At 43.5% G+C, this 18,987-nt stretch overlaps 1 protein-coding gene across 1 annotated transcript in view; it reads left to right on the top strand.

The window, feature by feature from the left end:
• Positions 1–774: 774 nt before the first annotated feature.
• The window catches only part of LOC142043226 (sodium/hydrogen exchanger 2-like), a 30,648-nt gene continuing 12,435 nt past the window's right edge, over positions 775–18,987 (top strand). The window contains exons 1-6 of the mRNA XM_075054128.1: positions 775–2,123; positions 3,104–3,567; positions 3,668–3,918; positions 8,780–8,997; positions 12,537–12,733; positions 17,690–17,779. Coding sequence (XP_074910229.1) covers positions 1,823–2,123; positions 3,104–3,567; positions 3,668–3,918; positions 8,780–8,997; positions 12,537–12,733; positions 17,690–17,779 — 1,521 coding nt within the window. The 5' untranslated portion in view covers positions 775–1,822. The remainder of the gene's footprint in view (positions 2,124–3,103; positions 3,568–3,667; positions 3,919–8,779; positions 8,998–12,536; positions 12,734–17,689; positions 17,780–18,987) is intronic.

Genomic DNA, 18,987 nt, shown 5'->3' with positions numbered 1-18,987 from the left:
TGCAGGTCTTTTTTGCCCTCCAAGGTGCAAACATTTTATTTTTGGCTTAAGGTAAATTTAAGCAAATCTTAACTTTCTTGCTTTTTTCCTGAGAACAGCAAAAATCAAAATGGATTGTTTGGGGGTGGAGGGGAATGAGAGGTTGGCAAAACTCCTTTTCCATGCCACCAAATGGAACAAGTCTTCAAACTCCCGAATTCAACACCAAATATTTCAGCAGAAGAGGAAATACGATGGCTTGGCATGCAAGCCCAGGCTCAGAACAGCTTCCACTGCTCTTAGCCGCGGCTAAGTAATTTCTTAATTACTTCTTAACTGCTGTTAAGAGCACTGTATTCTCCCTCCTTCAGAGGAACAAGGGATCCTGTCTCCTCCTTTTCCTCTCCTCCCCATCCCCAACCCTATGGAATTGAACTACGGAACAAGGATGTAGGAAAACTTTGTGGGATGTCTGTCCTGCAGTTTTGTTTATTTTTTAAATATACAAAGGGAGAAGTGGCACCAAGTTTAAAAAGCTTAGTTTGCTAGAAGACCGCTCTCATTAGAGGAGCGTTGCTTTGCTTTAAAGTCAGCGAGCGTGGTAAAGGCACATTACGCATTTGGATTAACCATGGTAAAACAGAAAGAAGTCACTCCTAGAGAGTATTGCTGCATTTTTCCTGTCTCCCAAAGTTTATCCTCCTCCTGCTTTACAAATCGGGTCAGAAACAGGGAGCTCCTGTGATACTGAGAAACCCAGGATCTGTGTCTGTATGATGTTGGGTTCTGACTTTACAGCAGCAAAGTGGGTCCCCAGCTTGATATTGGTAGCTCAGTTTTGGTGTCATTTAGGCAGCTGAAGACAAACAAATAGGCCATCGATCCGTCTAGCAACAGCCCGGGGCCTCTGTATTTTAATTACATGTGGTGTTCGGACCAAATTCATCTCTGTTGAAATATCATCAACTTAAATGAAACTCCACAATGGAGGATTTTTTTCCACTGTATTATTAATACATGTAACGCTGTTGCAAATAACTTTTGCTGTCTCTCCAACTTTTCTAAGCAAGCTCACTCAGTTTTTGATGCCAGTTTCAAGTACTGAAGAGAGATGAAGGTAACTTCTCCTGTTAGCCCTTATTATAGGAAGAAGCTTTAAGCAATTGCTGAAACTTATTCTTCCAGTACAGGTCACCCCTCTCCAGCACAACGCTGCAGCTCTGTATTTAGCAAAAGCAAGCTGGGTGCTTTGCTTGATTTACCAAATGGAAACTGTGATTATCAGTAATGTTGCTGCCATGTGTTCTCACTGTGGGGAGTGGAGAAATCCAGTGAAGTCCACTGTAAGATGGGTCCGTTTCTGGATGGGGCTGTTTTTGGGGGGCTTTTTTTTTTTTTTTGTGGGACCTGTGCCATCCAAGCCTGGCTGCTCTAGCAGCAGCAAAGATTTTTTTTTTTATGTTGTTGGGTTTTTTTTTTTTCCCTCCCCCTCCAAGAAGGATTTCTGAGAGACTGGAAGCCAAAACACGGCAAGGGTTAGGACTAAAATGCAACTTGCCTCTTTCTCAAGCATGCACAGGTAGGCGGTTAGTCCAAGTGCAGGTGAGGCATTTCTTCGAGGAAGCATCTGCAGGAGGAGCCTCTGCCTGTTCGGACACGTGGTGCCAAAGGGTGCGATTCTCCAGCAGGGTCTCCCAGCTGGAAACGAATGGACCAGGGAGGAGAGTCAGGGTGAGGCGGAGCAGTCGCTCCTCTCTTTGCGTTGAGCCCAGCTCCGGCGTCTCCAGCAGCGTTTCCTGACCGGTTGCCCACACCAGCAGGTACCACCGACGGCTGAATCCCGATGGTAAACAGCTTCCGAGGGCTGATGGAGGGGCAGAGACCCAGCTGCAAAGCTGCGGCTGCCGTCCTAGCTGGGTCCTTGCTCTCCTCCATCCTCCGAGCCGCCGGGGTCAGAGCCCTGCAGGGCTCCCCACCGATGCCGCCGCTGGAGGATGCGATCCCGGAGAACGCCAGCTGGGCTGCCGAGGAATCCCGGGGCAACGAGTCCTCAGAGCACGCGTTTTTCTCTCTGGATTATCAGCACGTCCAAGTTCCCTTCGAAATCACGCTCTGGATCATGCTTGCCTCCTTGGCCAAAATAGGTAAGGCATCTCGAGAGGGTGGGGAAGGACGGGGCTCTCCGTGGGGATGGCGTGGGCAGGGGTGGCTTTTTTTCCTCCAGGAATTGTGATCACTCCTGTTAAATGACTGCTATAAAAGTTATTTTACAGCATTTTTTTCTTTTGTTTTTTTTTTTTTTTTCCTTAGAAGGGAGAAGTGTCTGAGATTCATTTAGATCAGAACTTCTTTTGGATGGAAATGGTCCTTTTGTTGTGCTGTTCTGCATATTATATGATGAGATCTCAACTCTATTAATATGCATGAAGAAATGATAATGATCACAAATTTTTTTTTAATTATTATTATTATTATTCCTATTCCAGTTTGGTTTGTTTCAATTACTTTCTTGCTTTTAATAACTCACCTAGAGTACTGGTAGTGGTTGTCAGCATGTCTCTCTAACATTGGGTGTTGCACAAGGCTGCCTTGATTGGTCTTTTTTCAATGTTACCTTAGGCTTTAAGTGTTAATGATTAAATGATATTAAAAGCGGCACCATTTATAATTAATGAGAATGCATTTTCCATGATTATTTTTTTGGATGTATGGAATCTGTATTGTGTTTAAAATTAGCAGTTGCTATTTACACTAGTGCCGAAGATGGCATGCTAATTAGATTACATCATAAATAATGCTAAATACCTTTTTATTTATGCAGTTTATTTCACTTTTCTATTTGCGTATTACCTAAAAATATGTCTTTAACCTTATGCTATGATGAACTGCACTCTAAACCAACAGTAATTTTAGACAGTTTGGTTTTTTTTCAGTAATCTTTCAGATTTTCTAGCTAATTTCTTCTTGGGTGACTTCACCTTAATTGTGTGCACGCACTACTACTACTCCAAAGCACAGCCTGCTGAAGGTGGGAGCATGGGGATCTTCGCTGGTGCTCTTCAGCCAGTTTGGGCTGATGAGATAATACTTATGTGGTTTTTTTTTTCTATTCATCCCCTTCCAGGGTTTCATCTGTATAACAAGCTCCCTTCTGTCGTTCCCGAAAGCTGCTTATTGATATTTGTAGGACTCATCATGGGGGGAATCATCTACGGCTTAAACGACAAGTCGCCACCTGTTATGGACAGCGACATCTTTTTCCTCTACCTCCTGCCACCCATCGTCCTTGACGCGGGTTACTTCATGCCCAGCCGTCCCTTTTTTGAGAACATGGGCACTATCCTCCTCTACGCGGTGGTGGGGACGATATGGAACGTGTTTGGCATCGGGTTTTCCCTGTATGGGATCTGCCAGGTGAAAGCCTTTCGCCTGCAGGACGTGTCGTTGCTCCACAACCTCCTGTTCGGCAGCCTGATCGCCGCCGTGGATCCCGTGGCGGTGTTAGCGGTCTTCGAAGAGATCCACGTCAACGAAAAGCTCCACATTTTGGTCTTTGGTGAATCACTCCTGAATGACGCGGTGACGGTGGTAAGGACTAGCGTCTTTTTTTTTTTGCATATTGAACGTTCAGAGGAAGGATGGGCTGGGCTTGTTAAAGGCTGGTTTTCTCTTTCATATTTTCACCCAGGTGCTCTACAAGCTATTTCGTTCTTTCTGTGAAATGCCAACCATCAAAAGCGTGGATGTTTTTGCTGGAGTCGGAAAATTCTTTGTGGTTGCGCTAGGAGGAGTATTAGTAGGTCTGACTTTTGGGATGACCGCCGCCTTCACCACACGATTCACCAAGGATATTCGTGTCATCGAACCGCTCTTTGTCTTCCTGTACAGCTACCTTTCCTACCTCACCGCCGAAATGTTTCACCTTTCGGGGATCGTGGCGTAAGTATGTCCCAGCATCTCATCTGATATTTACTGAAAAGTATCAGAAAAAGTTTTAAAGTAGGTTTGCTTAGTTGGAAGTCTGTGTTCAGCCACAAACAACGAGTATAAATGCCTGTGGAAGAGCCGAGAGGTGTAACCCCGTTTCACACATTACATGTCAATGGTAATAGCTGTGAGTCACAAGCAATCCAGATGACTACTGCTGGGCAAGCTTCCGACGGCTGATCCGTTTATGTAGGTTATTGAGGAATGTTTATTTGAGCTCCATGGTTTTTGTTTGGAAACCCTGGATGTTCAAGCAGCAAGATGTCTAGTAGATTTGGCAGAGGCAAGAGAGGCTTTCTTGGCATATTTTGTTGTTTTCCATGTGTGGGCTAGTCAAAACTAACATTTGAAGAGCTCCAAGGAGTATTTAATGGACTCCTCAGAAAGGTTTGGTCTCAGTTTACAGCACGTCTGTTCTAGCATCTTCCTCCTCCTCTGCCCACCTTACCGACCGGCCGGCTTTGGGTGGTGGCCCCCCGGGCGTGCTGGGACAGACCTTCTGGTGACAGAGCACAGCGCGTGATGGGGTGGGAGTTGGGAATCCCCTGCAGAGCTGAAGCCTGGAAATATTCCTACTGGTTGGGAGCGGAGGGCTCTAGTGGAAACCTCTGCTTTGGAGATCCTGACTTACGGCCAGAAGTTCAGACACAGCTGATGAGTTTGGCTGGTCTCCTGAGTGAGGGTGTCATCCGTCTCCTCTCCACCTCCAGTAACGCTGGAAATGTGCTGACCAATTTCAGCCAAAGGTGTCGGAGATCAAGATTTCAAAGGTACTAAAACCAAAACTGCTTGCAGTTTACTACAGCAATTCTACATAGTCCAAAAAAAAAAAATAAAAATCTGTGAATGCAACCCAATCTGCTAAACAGCTCTGCAAATGTTTTTTAGTTAGATTTTTGAAGAACACTTTAGAGTCCTGGCAGGTTTTTTCTGTGAAGCTTTTGTACAACGAGGGTACAGCAACCTGGGGCAGACAGGGACTGCCCGGCTCTGGCAGCCGAGTCCCACGCTGCATCAGACACCATCTTGCGTATCCCCACGCAACTTTTCAGATCAGCGAACTGAAACTATTTGTTTCTTTAAATTCAGTCTTTCACTAATAGTAACTTATAGCTAATACAGTTAATTTATTTTTCTCTTTACTGGGTAGGTCATTCAATAAAATGAATAATTTGGGGCCAGATCCTTCAGTTTTAAGAGGTAATTGAGCTTCGTGCTTACCTCGTTGTGCGTTTTCCTTGCAGAGCAGGTGCTGAGGAAAAAAAATAGATACAATAGTCGTAATGGTCAAAGAAAGCTCACCTTGGGAAGCAGAGACAGATGAAAAATGGAGTGATCCAGTCCTTCAGGTTTCTGTGGGCTGATATCTCTTACATTTGGTTCTCCTACCTAAACTAAGTCAGCTGGTGCTGAGGAGCACAACCAACTATTTTATATTTTCCAAAAGACTACAAAGTGTGCTTAGACTGCATTGATGGCTACAGTGTAAACAACTGTAAATCTGATCATAATGAAGATAAACATAAAAAAAATTGTCAGGTACCAGCTAGACACAGGAGTATCTGGGAGATCTATTTTAAAACTAATGATACGTCTTTGCAAGATATAGGAATGGTTTATATCCAGATTTTGTTTCCTCAAATGGTTAATAGGAGCAATATTCTAGCATTACTGAAAACAATTCTAGCTCTGGGAATAGGTAAGAGAAAGCCTATTTATAGGAGCGTAAGACAGAACAGTGAAATAAATAGGCTGCATAATCATCATAGAGCAGAAAACATTCAATCCTAATGGTGTCTACTTCTATCAATCACAATCTACTGTACCCATTATGGAACCCATTTTCTATTCTTTTGAATAATGCATTGTTTCTAAAGCAAAACAATTGCAAAGGCAGCTGATTCCTCCACTGCTGGTCTTATAATTGCCAAATTATAAATACCTCTTTTATATATCTTGATTTCAAACAATTCAGTCATTTGTGACCAGGGAATACTGTATTATAAGAAGCAGATCTTGGCAGTTTGTTTCCTTGAAAAATAATTTGATTGCCCAAAAAATCAATTCTACATAGTCCAAAAAAAAAAAAACCAAAAAACAAAACAACAAACTGTGCATGCAACCCAATCTGCTAAACAGCTCTGCAAATGTTTTTTAGTCAGATTTTTGTTTGTTTGTTTGTTTTTTGTCCCCTTTGCCCTAGTGGCAGTGTCCATCTTTGAAGCTGTGACAGGACAGGTCAAGTTTATTCCCTCTCTGTGAATCTGGTGTGAACCCATATCCACCCTCCAATAAGTGTTCCCAAACCACAGTTCTGGAGGTCTCTTGCCCATAAATACTTGTTGGATTTCTTAGTTTCTAGCTGGAACTATTTTACCCACTATTTATTTATTGAGGCAGATACAGAAGAATTTATTATTTTCTTTTTAGTCCGTGGTTCAATCCCTGTTGCTCCTTCTGGCTCGGTGCTTTATGCAAAGTGGGTCAGTCTAAAAAGGATAAATCAAAAAAGACCAGTTTCAGAATAATTTTAAGTATTGGTGCATTTTCTTAGGAGATGAAAGATGTGAACTCAAACAACATTAGATGAAAAAGGGATTTGAATCTTGGTCTCGTACTGCTGGATAAACCAGGATCTCTTTCCCCAGGAAGAGTATCACGACTTTTCTGAGTCTGACCTTTCATATCCTGTGCCTTCACTACAAGTCCTCTCCCTGAAGCCCAGTTTTAATTTCAGACAAACCCAACCATTTCTTCCTCCTTCAAAAAAAAGTATGGGTTTTTTTGTGGCAATGGGGAAAACCAAATAACAACTATTTTTAAGTGAAAGAAATAGAAATCTGTGTATTTCTTGGGGTTTTTTTTGTTTGAATGCAAAGCCCAGTAATCAGTAACTCTCAGTGGGTGGAAGTACATATTCATTTGAAAAAGTTTTTTTTTTTTTCCTCTAATTTCTTATTTGTTGTTCCAACCAAATATCTGATAAGTATTTTCCCATAATAGCGTTGCCGATTTCCTTAGTGCTTTACATAGAGCAGAAATGAATGTAGGTGTTGTCCATTCCTTGGTGTCTCGGTCCAGCAATAGATGCTGAGTTGTGGCAGGGAAGACGTGCTAGTGATTCCCTGGTGAGCCGGGAGGAGAGGAGCCTTACTCTGCTTTTGTTAGCAGCGGTGCAGGTTAGGAGCAGCAATGCAGTGGCCGATGGTGTCTTCCTGAAATAAATAAATAGCTGTGGAGGAGAGAATCGAGGTCTTTGGTTTCATACAGGTTATAAAACCACAACCAGAGCAGAGTCAGCTCTGCCCAGCTGCAAACTGTCCTGTTTGCTGGGGCTGGGGGGCAACCTGGGTTTTTTTTCCATCAAAGCCCAAATAATGCAAAGAATCTCTTTTGTGAAATTCTGGGGTTAAATATGATGTTTTCACTGCAAAGCAGTAGTTGCATGGCTGTTTTCTGAATAGCTCTTAGCTGAGAGGATACTTTATGGATAATGTGCTGCGGAAGCCACCACCTCTCTTAAACACTTATTTGCATCTATATGGGTCATTTATGTGTCCTGGTCACGGCTGGTGTTTAAAGTCAGTCTGTCAGATCCCTGTGTACTTCTGCAAGCCAAGGATCTACTTCTCTGTGGGCTTGTCTGTGTGTGATAAAGGTAAAGAGAGTTACCAAGACGTCCCCTGTGAAAGGAATTTTTAATGCAATAAAACTCCATGTAGATGGCCTTACCAAATACCAATGGAATCAGATCTCGGAAACATAAAGCCATTTTGCTCTTGTTGGTACAATATTTAGAACAAAACCATTTCTGTCCAGGTTAAACTGTAAAAAATGGAGCTTTGACTTTTTGAGCACTCAATTGTTTTGACCTTCTAAGATTGCTGGCCTGAAAATGTATTGATTTGAAAAGCTGATGAATTAGACTAACCACATGTACCCTGTAACTTGAAGAACCAATTATCCATGAAAAATTGCAAGGCAGAAATTTTAGTGTTGCACACTTCTGAAGTGACCTTGGCTATGCAATACCTGAGGAGGTCAGATCTTCCGACTATAGCAACAGCATTTCTTGGCTCATTGTGCAGCCTTATGAGTGTGCTTGAGCATTTTATTGTCTCTTGGTTGCGTGGAGTCAATGGCTTCTAGGCTGTGCCCAAATAATATATAGTGCAAGTCAGGTCAGGCTTAGGAATACACAGTGTGAGGTACGTCATATGCTTGAGTTTCTCCAACCTAAGATTAGCTTTGGTCCCTTGGGTGAAGTGCAGCATTTGGTCTGCTCTTAAACTATACCAATTCCGAGTCCTACAAGAATCTGCTGTAGTGACCAGATATCAGCCAAACTCACAGAACTCCTATTTACGCATTTCTCAGCATGAGAAACAAGTCTCCCATTCCCTGAAATGTCTTTCTCTCATCCGGGCAAAATAGGTAATGTGGGCTCCTAAGCATGGAACTATTCAGCCCAGATGGTTGGAGTGTGGCAAAGTTAAAGAACTGAAAACAGTGTATTGTGATGGGAAGAGCTGAGTGTAGTTAATTATAGGTATTGCTGTGTGGCTATGATAAATGCAATAGAATGTGAGTTGTTTATCTGTTAAAAAGCAGATTCGGATAGTCTGGTCAACATATATGGTATCTTATTGTCCTGGTGGTCCTCCTGGTATTATTGGACTGATGTAGAAAGCGAACCACTAGCCAGTGAGATGTCTGAAAACATCTAAGACTTGATGAAGCCTATTTTTTTATAAATGACAATGCCTCGATTTTGTGTGCTTAAGTAGAAAAAATTATTGTTTCATTTTCTCAGCATCATTGCTTGTGCCATGAGCATGAAACGTTACGTGGAGGCCAACATCTCTCTGAAGTCTCACACCACAGTCAAATACTTCATGAAGATGTGGAGCAGTGTTAGTGATACCCTCATCTTCATCTTTCTTGGAGTTTCCACCATTGGAGAAAATCATGAGTGGAACTGGCCATACATTTGCTTCACTGTCATTTTCTGTCTCATTTGGAGAGCACTAGGTATGATGAAATTATAGAATTTTTTTTTAATATATATTCTTATTATTTATGGGAGTGAACAGCATGATTCCATTAAATGAGAGAATGCTCCTGTCCCCACCATCATCCTTTCCCGCTCGTTCTGTATGTGTGGTTATCCCAGATGTGAACACAAGGACTGCTGCTTCCCTCCTCCATCACTTGCTCAATAGCAAGTTTTGCATTTTACTGCAGTTTCCTGGTCTCTGCACTCACCATAGACAGCACTGGTGCCGAATAGAATTTCTCACGACATCTATTTTATTGATACCTCTGTCTTAGTCTCTCCTTTGATTGCCATGATCTCCTCTTCCATTTCAGCATATCCTCACAATAGGAGGGAGACTGTAAGTCCATAGCTTGGGATCAGAGAGCTGTGTAAAAGCATGGGGCCTCTGGCCGCATATTCTGAATTGCAGAGATTTAAGGGATTTAATTCATACTGAGTTTGTGTACAGCAGCATCCTTAAATGGGCAACTGGAGGAACCTTCAAAGAGCTGTCCCTGGAGATGCTGTTCTGCTTCACAGAAGAGCAGTAAACTGGGTAGATAAGAATTAGGACCTAAAATGTGAGGATGCTTCTGCTCCTACTCAAGAACTTCAGCTAAGGACTAAGAATGATAGAATTACACAGAATCAGGGAATTGCTGAGGTTGGCAGGGACCTCTCGAGAACATCTGGTCCAAACCCTGCTTAAGCAGGGTCATCTAGCAGGACTGTCCATATAGTTTATGGTTATCTCCATGCACGGAGACTCTACAACCTCCCTGGGAAACCTACTGCAGTGTTTGACCAACCTCACAGTAAAAAAGTGACTAAGACTTAGCGATAACAAGAAGAAAGCTTTGCATGAAAATACTTTCCTGATAATTGCGGCTAAAGATAATCTTCTTGAGATCAGTCACGATGAAAACCACTGAGTCAAAGAAAGTAAACTCAAAGTTGATAGACACTTCAAGAAATTGCTTAAATAGGATAGGCCATGATTAGCAAGACATAGCAGAATGGGTTTTATTAGCTGTTAATACATGCCAAGGTTTGTTTTAATAACTGTGCGCTATAAATGCACTTGGAAACATGCTTATTAGTTGTGCATACGTTCAAATGTTTTATTAAGATTAAGTGGTTTTCCCTTAAATTATTTGCTCACATGAAAAGAAGTTCTGAGTTTATCTTTTTTTAGTTCAAAAATTCTTCATTGCAAGACATAAGGAACATAGTAACATTGCAGAAGCAATCCGAAAATCCTCTGGCTCTCCAAACACAGCTCTTCTGATTGCATTCTCAAATTATGCAGCGCATTATTAGAGAAGGGCTCAGTGCTGCAGCCAGGAAAGAAACCCCTCTTTATATTCCAAATCCCCCTTGAATTAAATAAAAACGCACAAACCAGGGCTGAAAAATCATCTTGCATATCTGATCCTGAACAGGGTGTCCCTTTTCTGCAGCACCTTCCTGGAGAGCCGTAGGTGTGCCGGGAGGATGGAAGTCAGGCAGGGCGCTGCATGAAGCCGGGCTGGGAAACTCCTGCCTTGGAGATGGTGGTTGGGATTAAATCCTGACCTGCTCAGACCCGTCTGACAGCTCTGGATGTGCTTGAGGCACTGATCCAGAAATGGGAGGTGCCCATAGAGTTTGCTTGCAGGAATTGGGGACTTTTGGGGTTGACAGCACTGGGGTTAGTATGTAAGTTGTACCTTAGTCCTTTATTGGACCCTTGTAGTGCCCTTAAATGAGAAATGATTCTGCTGAAGCCTGGGGACTGGGATTGCTTTGCTATAAGAGGTCATCTAAAAAGCAAAATGCATTAACTGCATGACAACGCTAGTATTCTACTGTTATCCAAGCACTGGGGAGATTTCCTTCTGCTCTTTTTCAAGGTGTATCTCCAGAAGAAAATATATTCTGTTCAAAATGATTAGTTGTATGTCATCTCTTGGAGCAAACTGGCCTTGAATTAGTTTAGGGAATGCTAATAATAATTTATGAGGAAGGATTAAATTAAGAGAAAAGCCAGGATATCAGCTCAAGTAAATTTTTGTCCTTTAAATCATTGGTACTGCCTGAGCTTACAGTAGCTGAAGATGCAATCTGAGGTATGGTTTCGTTGGTTTGGGTTTTTTTTTTAAAGTTACAAAGAACCTTGAAACCAAAGTACTTCACATCTGCTGGTCTGGGCAGCAGCTCCATGGTGCTCAGGGGACGGAGAAGGTGTTGCAAGGTTCAGTTAATTGAGTTCCCTATTCCTGAACATCCACAGCTTTTTGTTTTCTTCCAACTGGTCTGATGTGCAATCAAAGTTCAGATATTTTTAGTTGTATGTGTGTGAAGATGTTTGATATGTACAAGTGCACTATTTTTGACATTTATTTCTCTTACAAACACCCTTTAGAAAAGCAATAGTGATGGACAGCTAATTCCTAGCAAAAGTCAATGACAGTCTGTGTCATCAGTTCTCAAAATGGCCATTAATCTTCAGGAAATAAGATGTTGATCATATCTGTTGGTATTAAGATCACGGCTTACTGATTTAAGGTCTGACTTTTTGTACCTTTCCGCATCTGCTTATGTATTTGCAAATGACTATAAATTACATCAATTGCTGTGTCACCTTACGTAGTCTTAAATTCACACAGTGTAAATCTTTGAGGGCAAGATTTGTGAAGAAACAACATTAATGCTGGCAGAATATACATCAAATATTTAGAGTGCCTTGGCTACTGCTTGGAAACTTTTGGAAATCGGAGGGTAACTGGTGGCTAAATTATTGCTGATGGTTTGCCTTGAGAGCGTTTATAATCCAAGCAATTCAATCATTTGTTATCATCAATTAGAATAAATCAATTCATATTTCAATTCTCAGAGTCTGGCTCTGTATCGTTATACCGGTAGATGTAAAATTTCAGCTGGCACATGACCATAGGCTTGCCCTAAAAAGTTTAATAAACTACAGTCAAAATAGAGGTGCTAATACATCCTATGCTACCAGCAGTTATTGTTTATTCAGTATTTACCTGGTGCTTAACAAGGAGTCATCAGGTAACGGGTACGGTCTGGGGAGCCCCAGTCGTGGGAGCGGGATGACATTAAAACTCCCTGGCGGAGTTCAGAGTCCTTCTGAAGGAAACTCTGGTTTCCCAGCTGGACCGTGATAAGCACAAGGCTGAGTTAAAAACCAAGAGAATTTGATACAAGATGAGCTACCTAAAATTTTGCGGTTGTACAAACCCCCAGAACTGTGGCCAGTCAATGGTGTTTGTCATCCCCCAAATCAGAAATGTGTTGGGGATTAATTTTTATCTAGACAAATCAAATGCAAACCTGTTGAACCAGGCTGTGGAAGAAAAGCCGTTCTCCAGTGGCATATTGGGAATGTACTACCTTGGGCCCTGGCCAGTTCCTCGTGGTTGGTGTTTACCAGTTTAGTGATGTTTTACCATAAAATATATCAGAAGGTTATGAGTTTTATCTAATTGCTCTTTTTGTTTGATGTGCTCCCATCTTCTTTCCTGCTTTTCAGGGGTTCTCGTGCTGACTTTCTTTGTGAATAGATTTCACGTGAACACCATCACCAGCAAAGACCAATTCATTATCGCGTACGGGGGTCTCCGAGGGGCCATTTGTTTCTCTTTGGTGTTCTTGCTTCCTGACTTTCACAGAAAGAAGCTCTTCATTGCAGCAACAACTGTTGTCATCCTCTTCACCGTGTTCGTACAGGTAAAAACAATCTTGGTGTCACCAGCAGATGTAAATAATAAGCATGATTTTTTTTCCAGACAAGTAACTAGTACTAAACCATTAGATGGATACAAGGATTTACCATTCATTGAAACATTCCCTCCATTAAGTGGTTGGCATATAAAAATTTAAAATTTTTATTGAAAGAGGCAGAAGGTGTGAGAATGTGTCACACGTTCCTGAGGTTGACTAGCAGTTGTTGACTTAAAACATCTGCTGTAGCATTTCCCCTGATAACTTTGATCTGGTCCATCCATATTTGTGTAGCAGTGGTGAAAATTGTGAAGAATGATGCTGGCATAGGTTTCCTCTCTGAAGTAGTGCTTTTATGTGTTTTATGTGAGAGCAAAGCTGACACAAATCAGCCTCTACAACCAGTTTGCTGATCGAGCAAAGTAAGAAGCAGTTGTTATCGTAGGCCTTGTCATGAAAAGAAATGCTGCCTGAGCCATGCAGTAATGAAGGTCAGTTTTCCTGATCCCCAAGGTGAGAAGATGGAAGATACTGGAGATACTCCAAACCTTCTGAACGTGGGCAGCAAGAATTTTAAAAGAGGTTTATGGTTTGGTCATCTCAGTTTCGGTAGTTCACAAGTGGGACAATTTAAAGGGGCCTAATTTTGAAGGAGTGACGACTTATCACTTTCTGAGAATGAGTTCCATTTTATTGGGGCATCCAACAGCGGAATGAACAACAGTCAGTTGTTTATCAAAATGTTTTGTATATATGCCTGAGATGTTTTCACATTCATGCAGCAAAGCAGCTGCAGTTATTTTATGATGATGCAGCAGGAAGGGGATTGCTTTAACTCTTCCACCGGAAAAAAATTTTGGGTGTGTTACTCGTTATAAAAGCAAGGAAAATCAGAAGCAAATAAAAAAGTCATAGCACGTTTTATTTATTTGCCTCTCATTTTTCTTTTGTAACCGATCCCTAAGCCCTGTTGCTACCTGCTTTTTTTTTTCTGCCCTAATGATTCTTGGGCTGTTTCCTATCCAGTGGGGAAGCTTCTGCAAGCGAGTGCAACCTGCCCACATCAGGGGGTGGCTGTGGATGTGTTAACCCCCCCACTGCCAGGGTAGGGGAGGAAGCTGGACCCTCACAGCACTGGTTGCTCTGAGATAATTGCGTTTATTGTTGAAAGCACAAATGTACTTTTTTTTTTTTTTTTTAAATCTTTTTAAAGACTGATTTCTGCTGTGGGTGTTTTTTGCAAAGCCCAATCCTCTAGAAAATGGGCTGTAGGAGCATCTGCAGCTTGAACTGCTTTTGGGGAGCCCATGGGAGGTACCACCTCTGCCCCCGCCTGCAGTTACACAGTGGGCAAGCGGGCAAGGACCCAGGCTAGCCAGACTGCAGCTGGGACAGGGGCACAACTCGGTGCTGGTATTGCTCTCCTTACTTAACATGCTTTTATTTTTCACGGATTCTGAACCAGCAGCCCCCCGGGGGTATGATGGAGAAGGGTTTTTCTCTCCATTAGGAGTTTCTGGGCGCCAGGGTGCAGCGCAGCCCTGCTCGGGAGCAGGCAGGCAGGCAGCAGCTCCCAGCATTGCCCTGACATCTACTGGTAAAAAAGTTCTTGCAGCTTTCCGTGGGATGAAGATTTTTGGCTATCTCTCCTTACTCTTCTCTGCCCAGCAGCAAGTCTGTAAGGGCGAGGCTCCTTGGGGGGTTTTCTCTGCAGGCACCCCTTTTCCTTCACCTGGCAAACGCTGGCACGTTTGAAGGAGGTCGTGGTGGAAAAATTGGGGTTGTCTGGTCCTGAGGTGAGCGAGGCTGATGTCTGTGCCAAAAAAGTTCAGAGCGGGTCTCCTCTGAACCCATCCCTAGGGCAAGTGGGATGGGGGGCTGGGAAAGATGCCATGCAGAAAAGGGATATTAATGCTCAACTCTCCTCTGTGCCCACTTGCTGAAGCAAGTGGGATGGGGGTCTGGGAAAGCCACCATAAAGAAAAAACTCCCCGGGAGCTCCTGCTCAAGGGCGTGAGGTCCGTGCGGAGCTGCTGAGCAAGGGCTGCCCACCTCCTGCCCTCGGACAGAGGGAGCAGAGCCGCTGCGGAGGCTGTGAGAGGTGGTGGGTCACGCTGAGCATCGCCCCGCAAGAGCAAGGTCCTTCCACTTGGCCTCCCCGACGCCCTCAGCTTGGGGGTGTTGGGCAAGGTGGAGGGTTGGGGTTGACTCTCCGCTTCCCCACGTCCACCTAATCCACGTCACGAGCTGAAAAAATGGTCAACGAGTCTGACGTGCCGATGGGCTCGGAGCCGAGACCCGCGGGGCAGCTGGACTGGGGGCAGTTTTCAGCATGAAAGGAGAGAGCAGGGGCCAGGGGTGGGGGGAGCGTACTTAGGTGGAGGTTGACAAGTTTTAAGATGCAAATGCGGGTCAGAAATTGAAAAGATACGGTCACTAGGCACGTCCGCTCATGCAGAGACGCTCTTGAGTCTCAGACAAAGGTTGTTCTAAGGCAGCAGCTCCATTCTGCCGAGGCTTCGGAAAATCCTTCCCAGGACCGGGAAAAGGGCTTTTGTGTAAACTCAAAGCTCGACTGGTGATGTCATCCCCATGCAAAAGGGTGAGAGTTAAACAGGGTCCCCCGTGGGTACGTGTCGGCAGGGTGACCCCTTGACCTTCAGCCATTCAGCGGGAACATAGCATCTATAAAAACAGACTTTGCTCAGGCTCCAGATACCTGCAGCATTGTGTAGCTGAGGCCACCACGAGAACGGGGGCAGAAAAAAAAGGAAACTTGCTGAAAAGCTGAACTGCAAAGATATTACTGTAGCTCAGCACAGAAAACATAGGTAAATAAAACAGAAGCAGGTATTAAGATGAACCTTCAGAAACCTGGCTTTGCAAAGGAGTCCTACAGCTTCCAAAGTCCGTGGCACTGCTGCCAGCCACATCGATGGATGCGGGATTGAAGAGTGACTATCTTTAATATCCCAGCTTCTTGCATGGTGCATGTCACGTTGGGTGGAAAGGACAAGTGAAATATTGGCTACAAAACAGCTTCCGTGGATAGTGGATTCTTTTGTTGTTGTTGTTTTGTGCGACAAGTTTTCTTTATGTTGGCAGTGATATCAATACAGGCTTCGTGGGGGGTGTCTGTGTTAAGATAGGACAGAAATTAGGGGAGAGATGATTTGGGCTCTTTTAAGCTGGTAAAGGTGAGCAAGGCATCTTGTCAGAGCACAAACCTACTTCATTTTCTTGGAAATCCTGACCATGCTGTCTGAAAAGCCTCATGCTGCACAGACTAATGACCAATGTGTAAGCAGTTGGGCTTGTCCATACATGGGTCTATCAGTACAGTACACAACCCAGGAGACTCATCTATTTTGGTCTAACTCGGTTGCATAAGGCTCTTCCCACAACAAGCCTGGTTAATAATTTTGAGAAGGTCGACTGAGCAGTTGTCAAGTCCTCAGCTCTTCCAAGCAGGCCTGGCTATGTGCCATGTAGACCAGAAAGTCCTCCAAGGAGCTGTGGGCTTGTCTGGAATGTCACAAAAAGCCCTCATTGTTCTGCCTTTCAGTGCGGTTTAAAAATGAAATACCATGTTCTCCATTTGAAGTTCACTCTCTCAGTCTATCGGCCTCTGACCCCTTCCATGAAATTGTTAGCAAATATAATAATTGCGAAGAGGATTTTTATTTTTTTTGTTTGCTGCCTACGCTGACCCATTAACTACTGGATCGCTGGCGGTAGAAAAACTTTGTGTGAGCCATGATAAAGCCATCAGCATTGGGTGATGCGCTCCAGATGAGTTATGCCTGGTGGGTGCAGGAGCATCACAGTGGACTACAGGAGTGTTGTGAAATGATAGGTGGCCTGAAATGACATGTGGGATTCCCACAATGCTCCCAAGGTCAGGAAGGGCCAAAAGAATCTAGGTGTTTCTAAATTGAGGATTCCTGGTCATAAAACTCCAAAATGCCACTTTAAAATGAAAACAAACGCAGCTGATTATCCAGTGAAGGCAAGAGACCAAACTGCATAGTCTCTACTTAATTTTTGTAATATCTGTTATTTCTGAATTTTTGAGTTTTATGTTATTTGCTCTGAATAGCGATGCATTTTTTTATTGCTATTAGTTATTAAAATGACACATTAATTGTTTCTGTAATTAAAAATGTGTTCAACTCTCCTCTGTGCCAGCATTTGTGACATTCAGAAGTCATAAACATCAAGTACTCCATCATTTTTGCTGTAAACATGTCCTAGAAAAGTCATTTCATACCAAAGCCAGACTAAGAAACGCATCACAGCAGCATTTCAGACGTTCTCTCATGAGGCTTAAAGGACATTAAAACTCTTCCCTTGACCCTTCCCACCAGGTGGATACTTTGATTAGTAAACTTAGCCACCGACTGGCCACCAAAGATCATTGGAGTAATGATCCGTGACATATAATACTCAAAAAGTTAGCAGACAAATGCTGGCGGAGGCTGCATGCTGTGAAATGTCAAGGACTATCATCGTTTCAGGCATTTGAATTTTGAACGTTTCAAGCCCCTTTCCATCTGGTAGGCTACAAGCAATAGTAAGCCACAGGCTTGACCTTGAAATTATTGGTTGGCGTTTTGTGGTCTTTGAGATGCCAGATGAGGAGAGCAGCCCTCTCTGCCTACCCCCAGCCTGAAGCCAGCATGTGAGCTCCCTTTGACAGGCTACTACCACGAGCAAACAAAATATTTGGCTTACAGTTGGGAGAACAGAGTTTCTAGCGTTGTCGAAGCTTCGCAGATTTTATCATGCTAATAAAACCGAGCAGATGAGAGGGGCCTAGCTCAAGCAGCAGGTCTTGTTCTGGCAAAGAACAAGGTAGCTGTGGCTCCTACCCACGCTGGTGATTTTTGTTCCAGTGCCGGTACCACCTAGAACATTTGGTGCAAAGAAAGGCTGATTTTTGTCTTTGTGGTTATGCTGCAGGGAATGACCATCCGTCCTCTCGTTGACTTGTTGGCTGTCAAGAGGAAAAGAGAGAGTGCTCCCACAGTGGGAGAGCAGATCCATATTCGGGTAAGTGATGCATCCATCAACACGCGGCCAGAGCTTTCCAATACGCTTTGCCGATGCGGTGTGCCTCCAGGGACTCTACAGCCCTGCAATGGTACCTGAATCCTCTGCAGGTCAGTCCCTTTCCAGTTTTAAAGTGTTATGCAACTTCCTAACCGTGGGTTATTATTTACGTTGGAATAGCACCCGTCACCACCATCTGTTTGGATATTTTTGCAAAAAAAAAAAAAAAAAAAATTTAGAAAAGGGAGGGTAAGGTTAGCACTATATTGGAGGGAACCACTAGAAGTGCCCCATCCCTGGAAGTATTCAAGGCCAGGTTGGATGGGGCTTGGAGCAACCTGGTCTGGTGGAAGGTGTCCCTGCCCAGGGCAGAGGGGTTGGAACTGGATGATCTTTAGGGTCCCTTCCAACCCAAACCGTTCCATGATTCTAAGTCCATAACCCAAAGGTGGAATTTAGTTCACCTTGCTCTAGCCATCCAAATATATGCTTTTCTAGTTATGGAGGACTTCTTCAAAGAGGGAGGCAGCTCCATGAGAAAGCAGGGTGTTCTGCGCACCTAGCTGAGGCTTTGTGTTTGCATCTGCATCCAATGTAAAATTATGTTTCTAAATCTAATTGTTTACGCCCAGTCACATTTCTGTGGGTATAGCTCCTTTGGGAATATTTTTGTCTTCTTTTTGGGTCGCTAGATATAAAGACATTAGGTCTGAGGACATTTATAAAAACTGTTTGGCATCCTCACAATTAGGTTGTATTACAGGGCTTTGTCTGAGGCTAACAGAACAGTTTAATAGGCTGAAGAGTCTTTTCCTCTCATGAACAGAGAGTATTTTCTTCTTTTGTTAGTGCGTGAATAGTAAATCATCCCTGGAAATGTATTTATTAGGAAATGTGAGCTGAAAATGGCTATGTACCAATTAAGTGAAGTAGAGAAGGTAACAATGCAGATAGTTGGAAATCAGGGACCCAGAAGCAGCTTTCTTCCTCAAATTTGTTTCTCCATCTGGATAGTCGGGACATTCTTGCTCGCAAAAGTGATGCGTGGTGGTGGTGGTGTGTGTGTCATTTGCTGGTCCTCACATCATACAGCTGCTTATAGCAACGCGAGGACTCTAAACCTGTACCAGGCTGCAGGGCCGAGTGAACCGCTCTGAAATTTTTCTGCCTCTGACCCCACAAATTTTTTTTTGAAAAATGAGAGCTGG

This window comes from Buteo buteo, chromosome 22 (genome assembly GCF_964188355.1).
Source record: "Buteo buteo chromosome 22, bButBut1.hap1.1, whole genome shotgun sequence".
Taxonomy (NCBI): Eukaryota; Metazoa; Chordata; class Aves; order Accipitriformes; family Accipitridae; genus Buteo; species Buteo buteo.
Note: the sequence above shows the minus strand (reverse complement) of the source record. Positions and strands in the feature narration are given on the sequence as shown.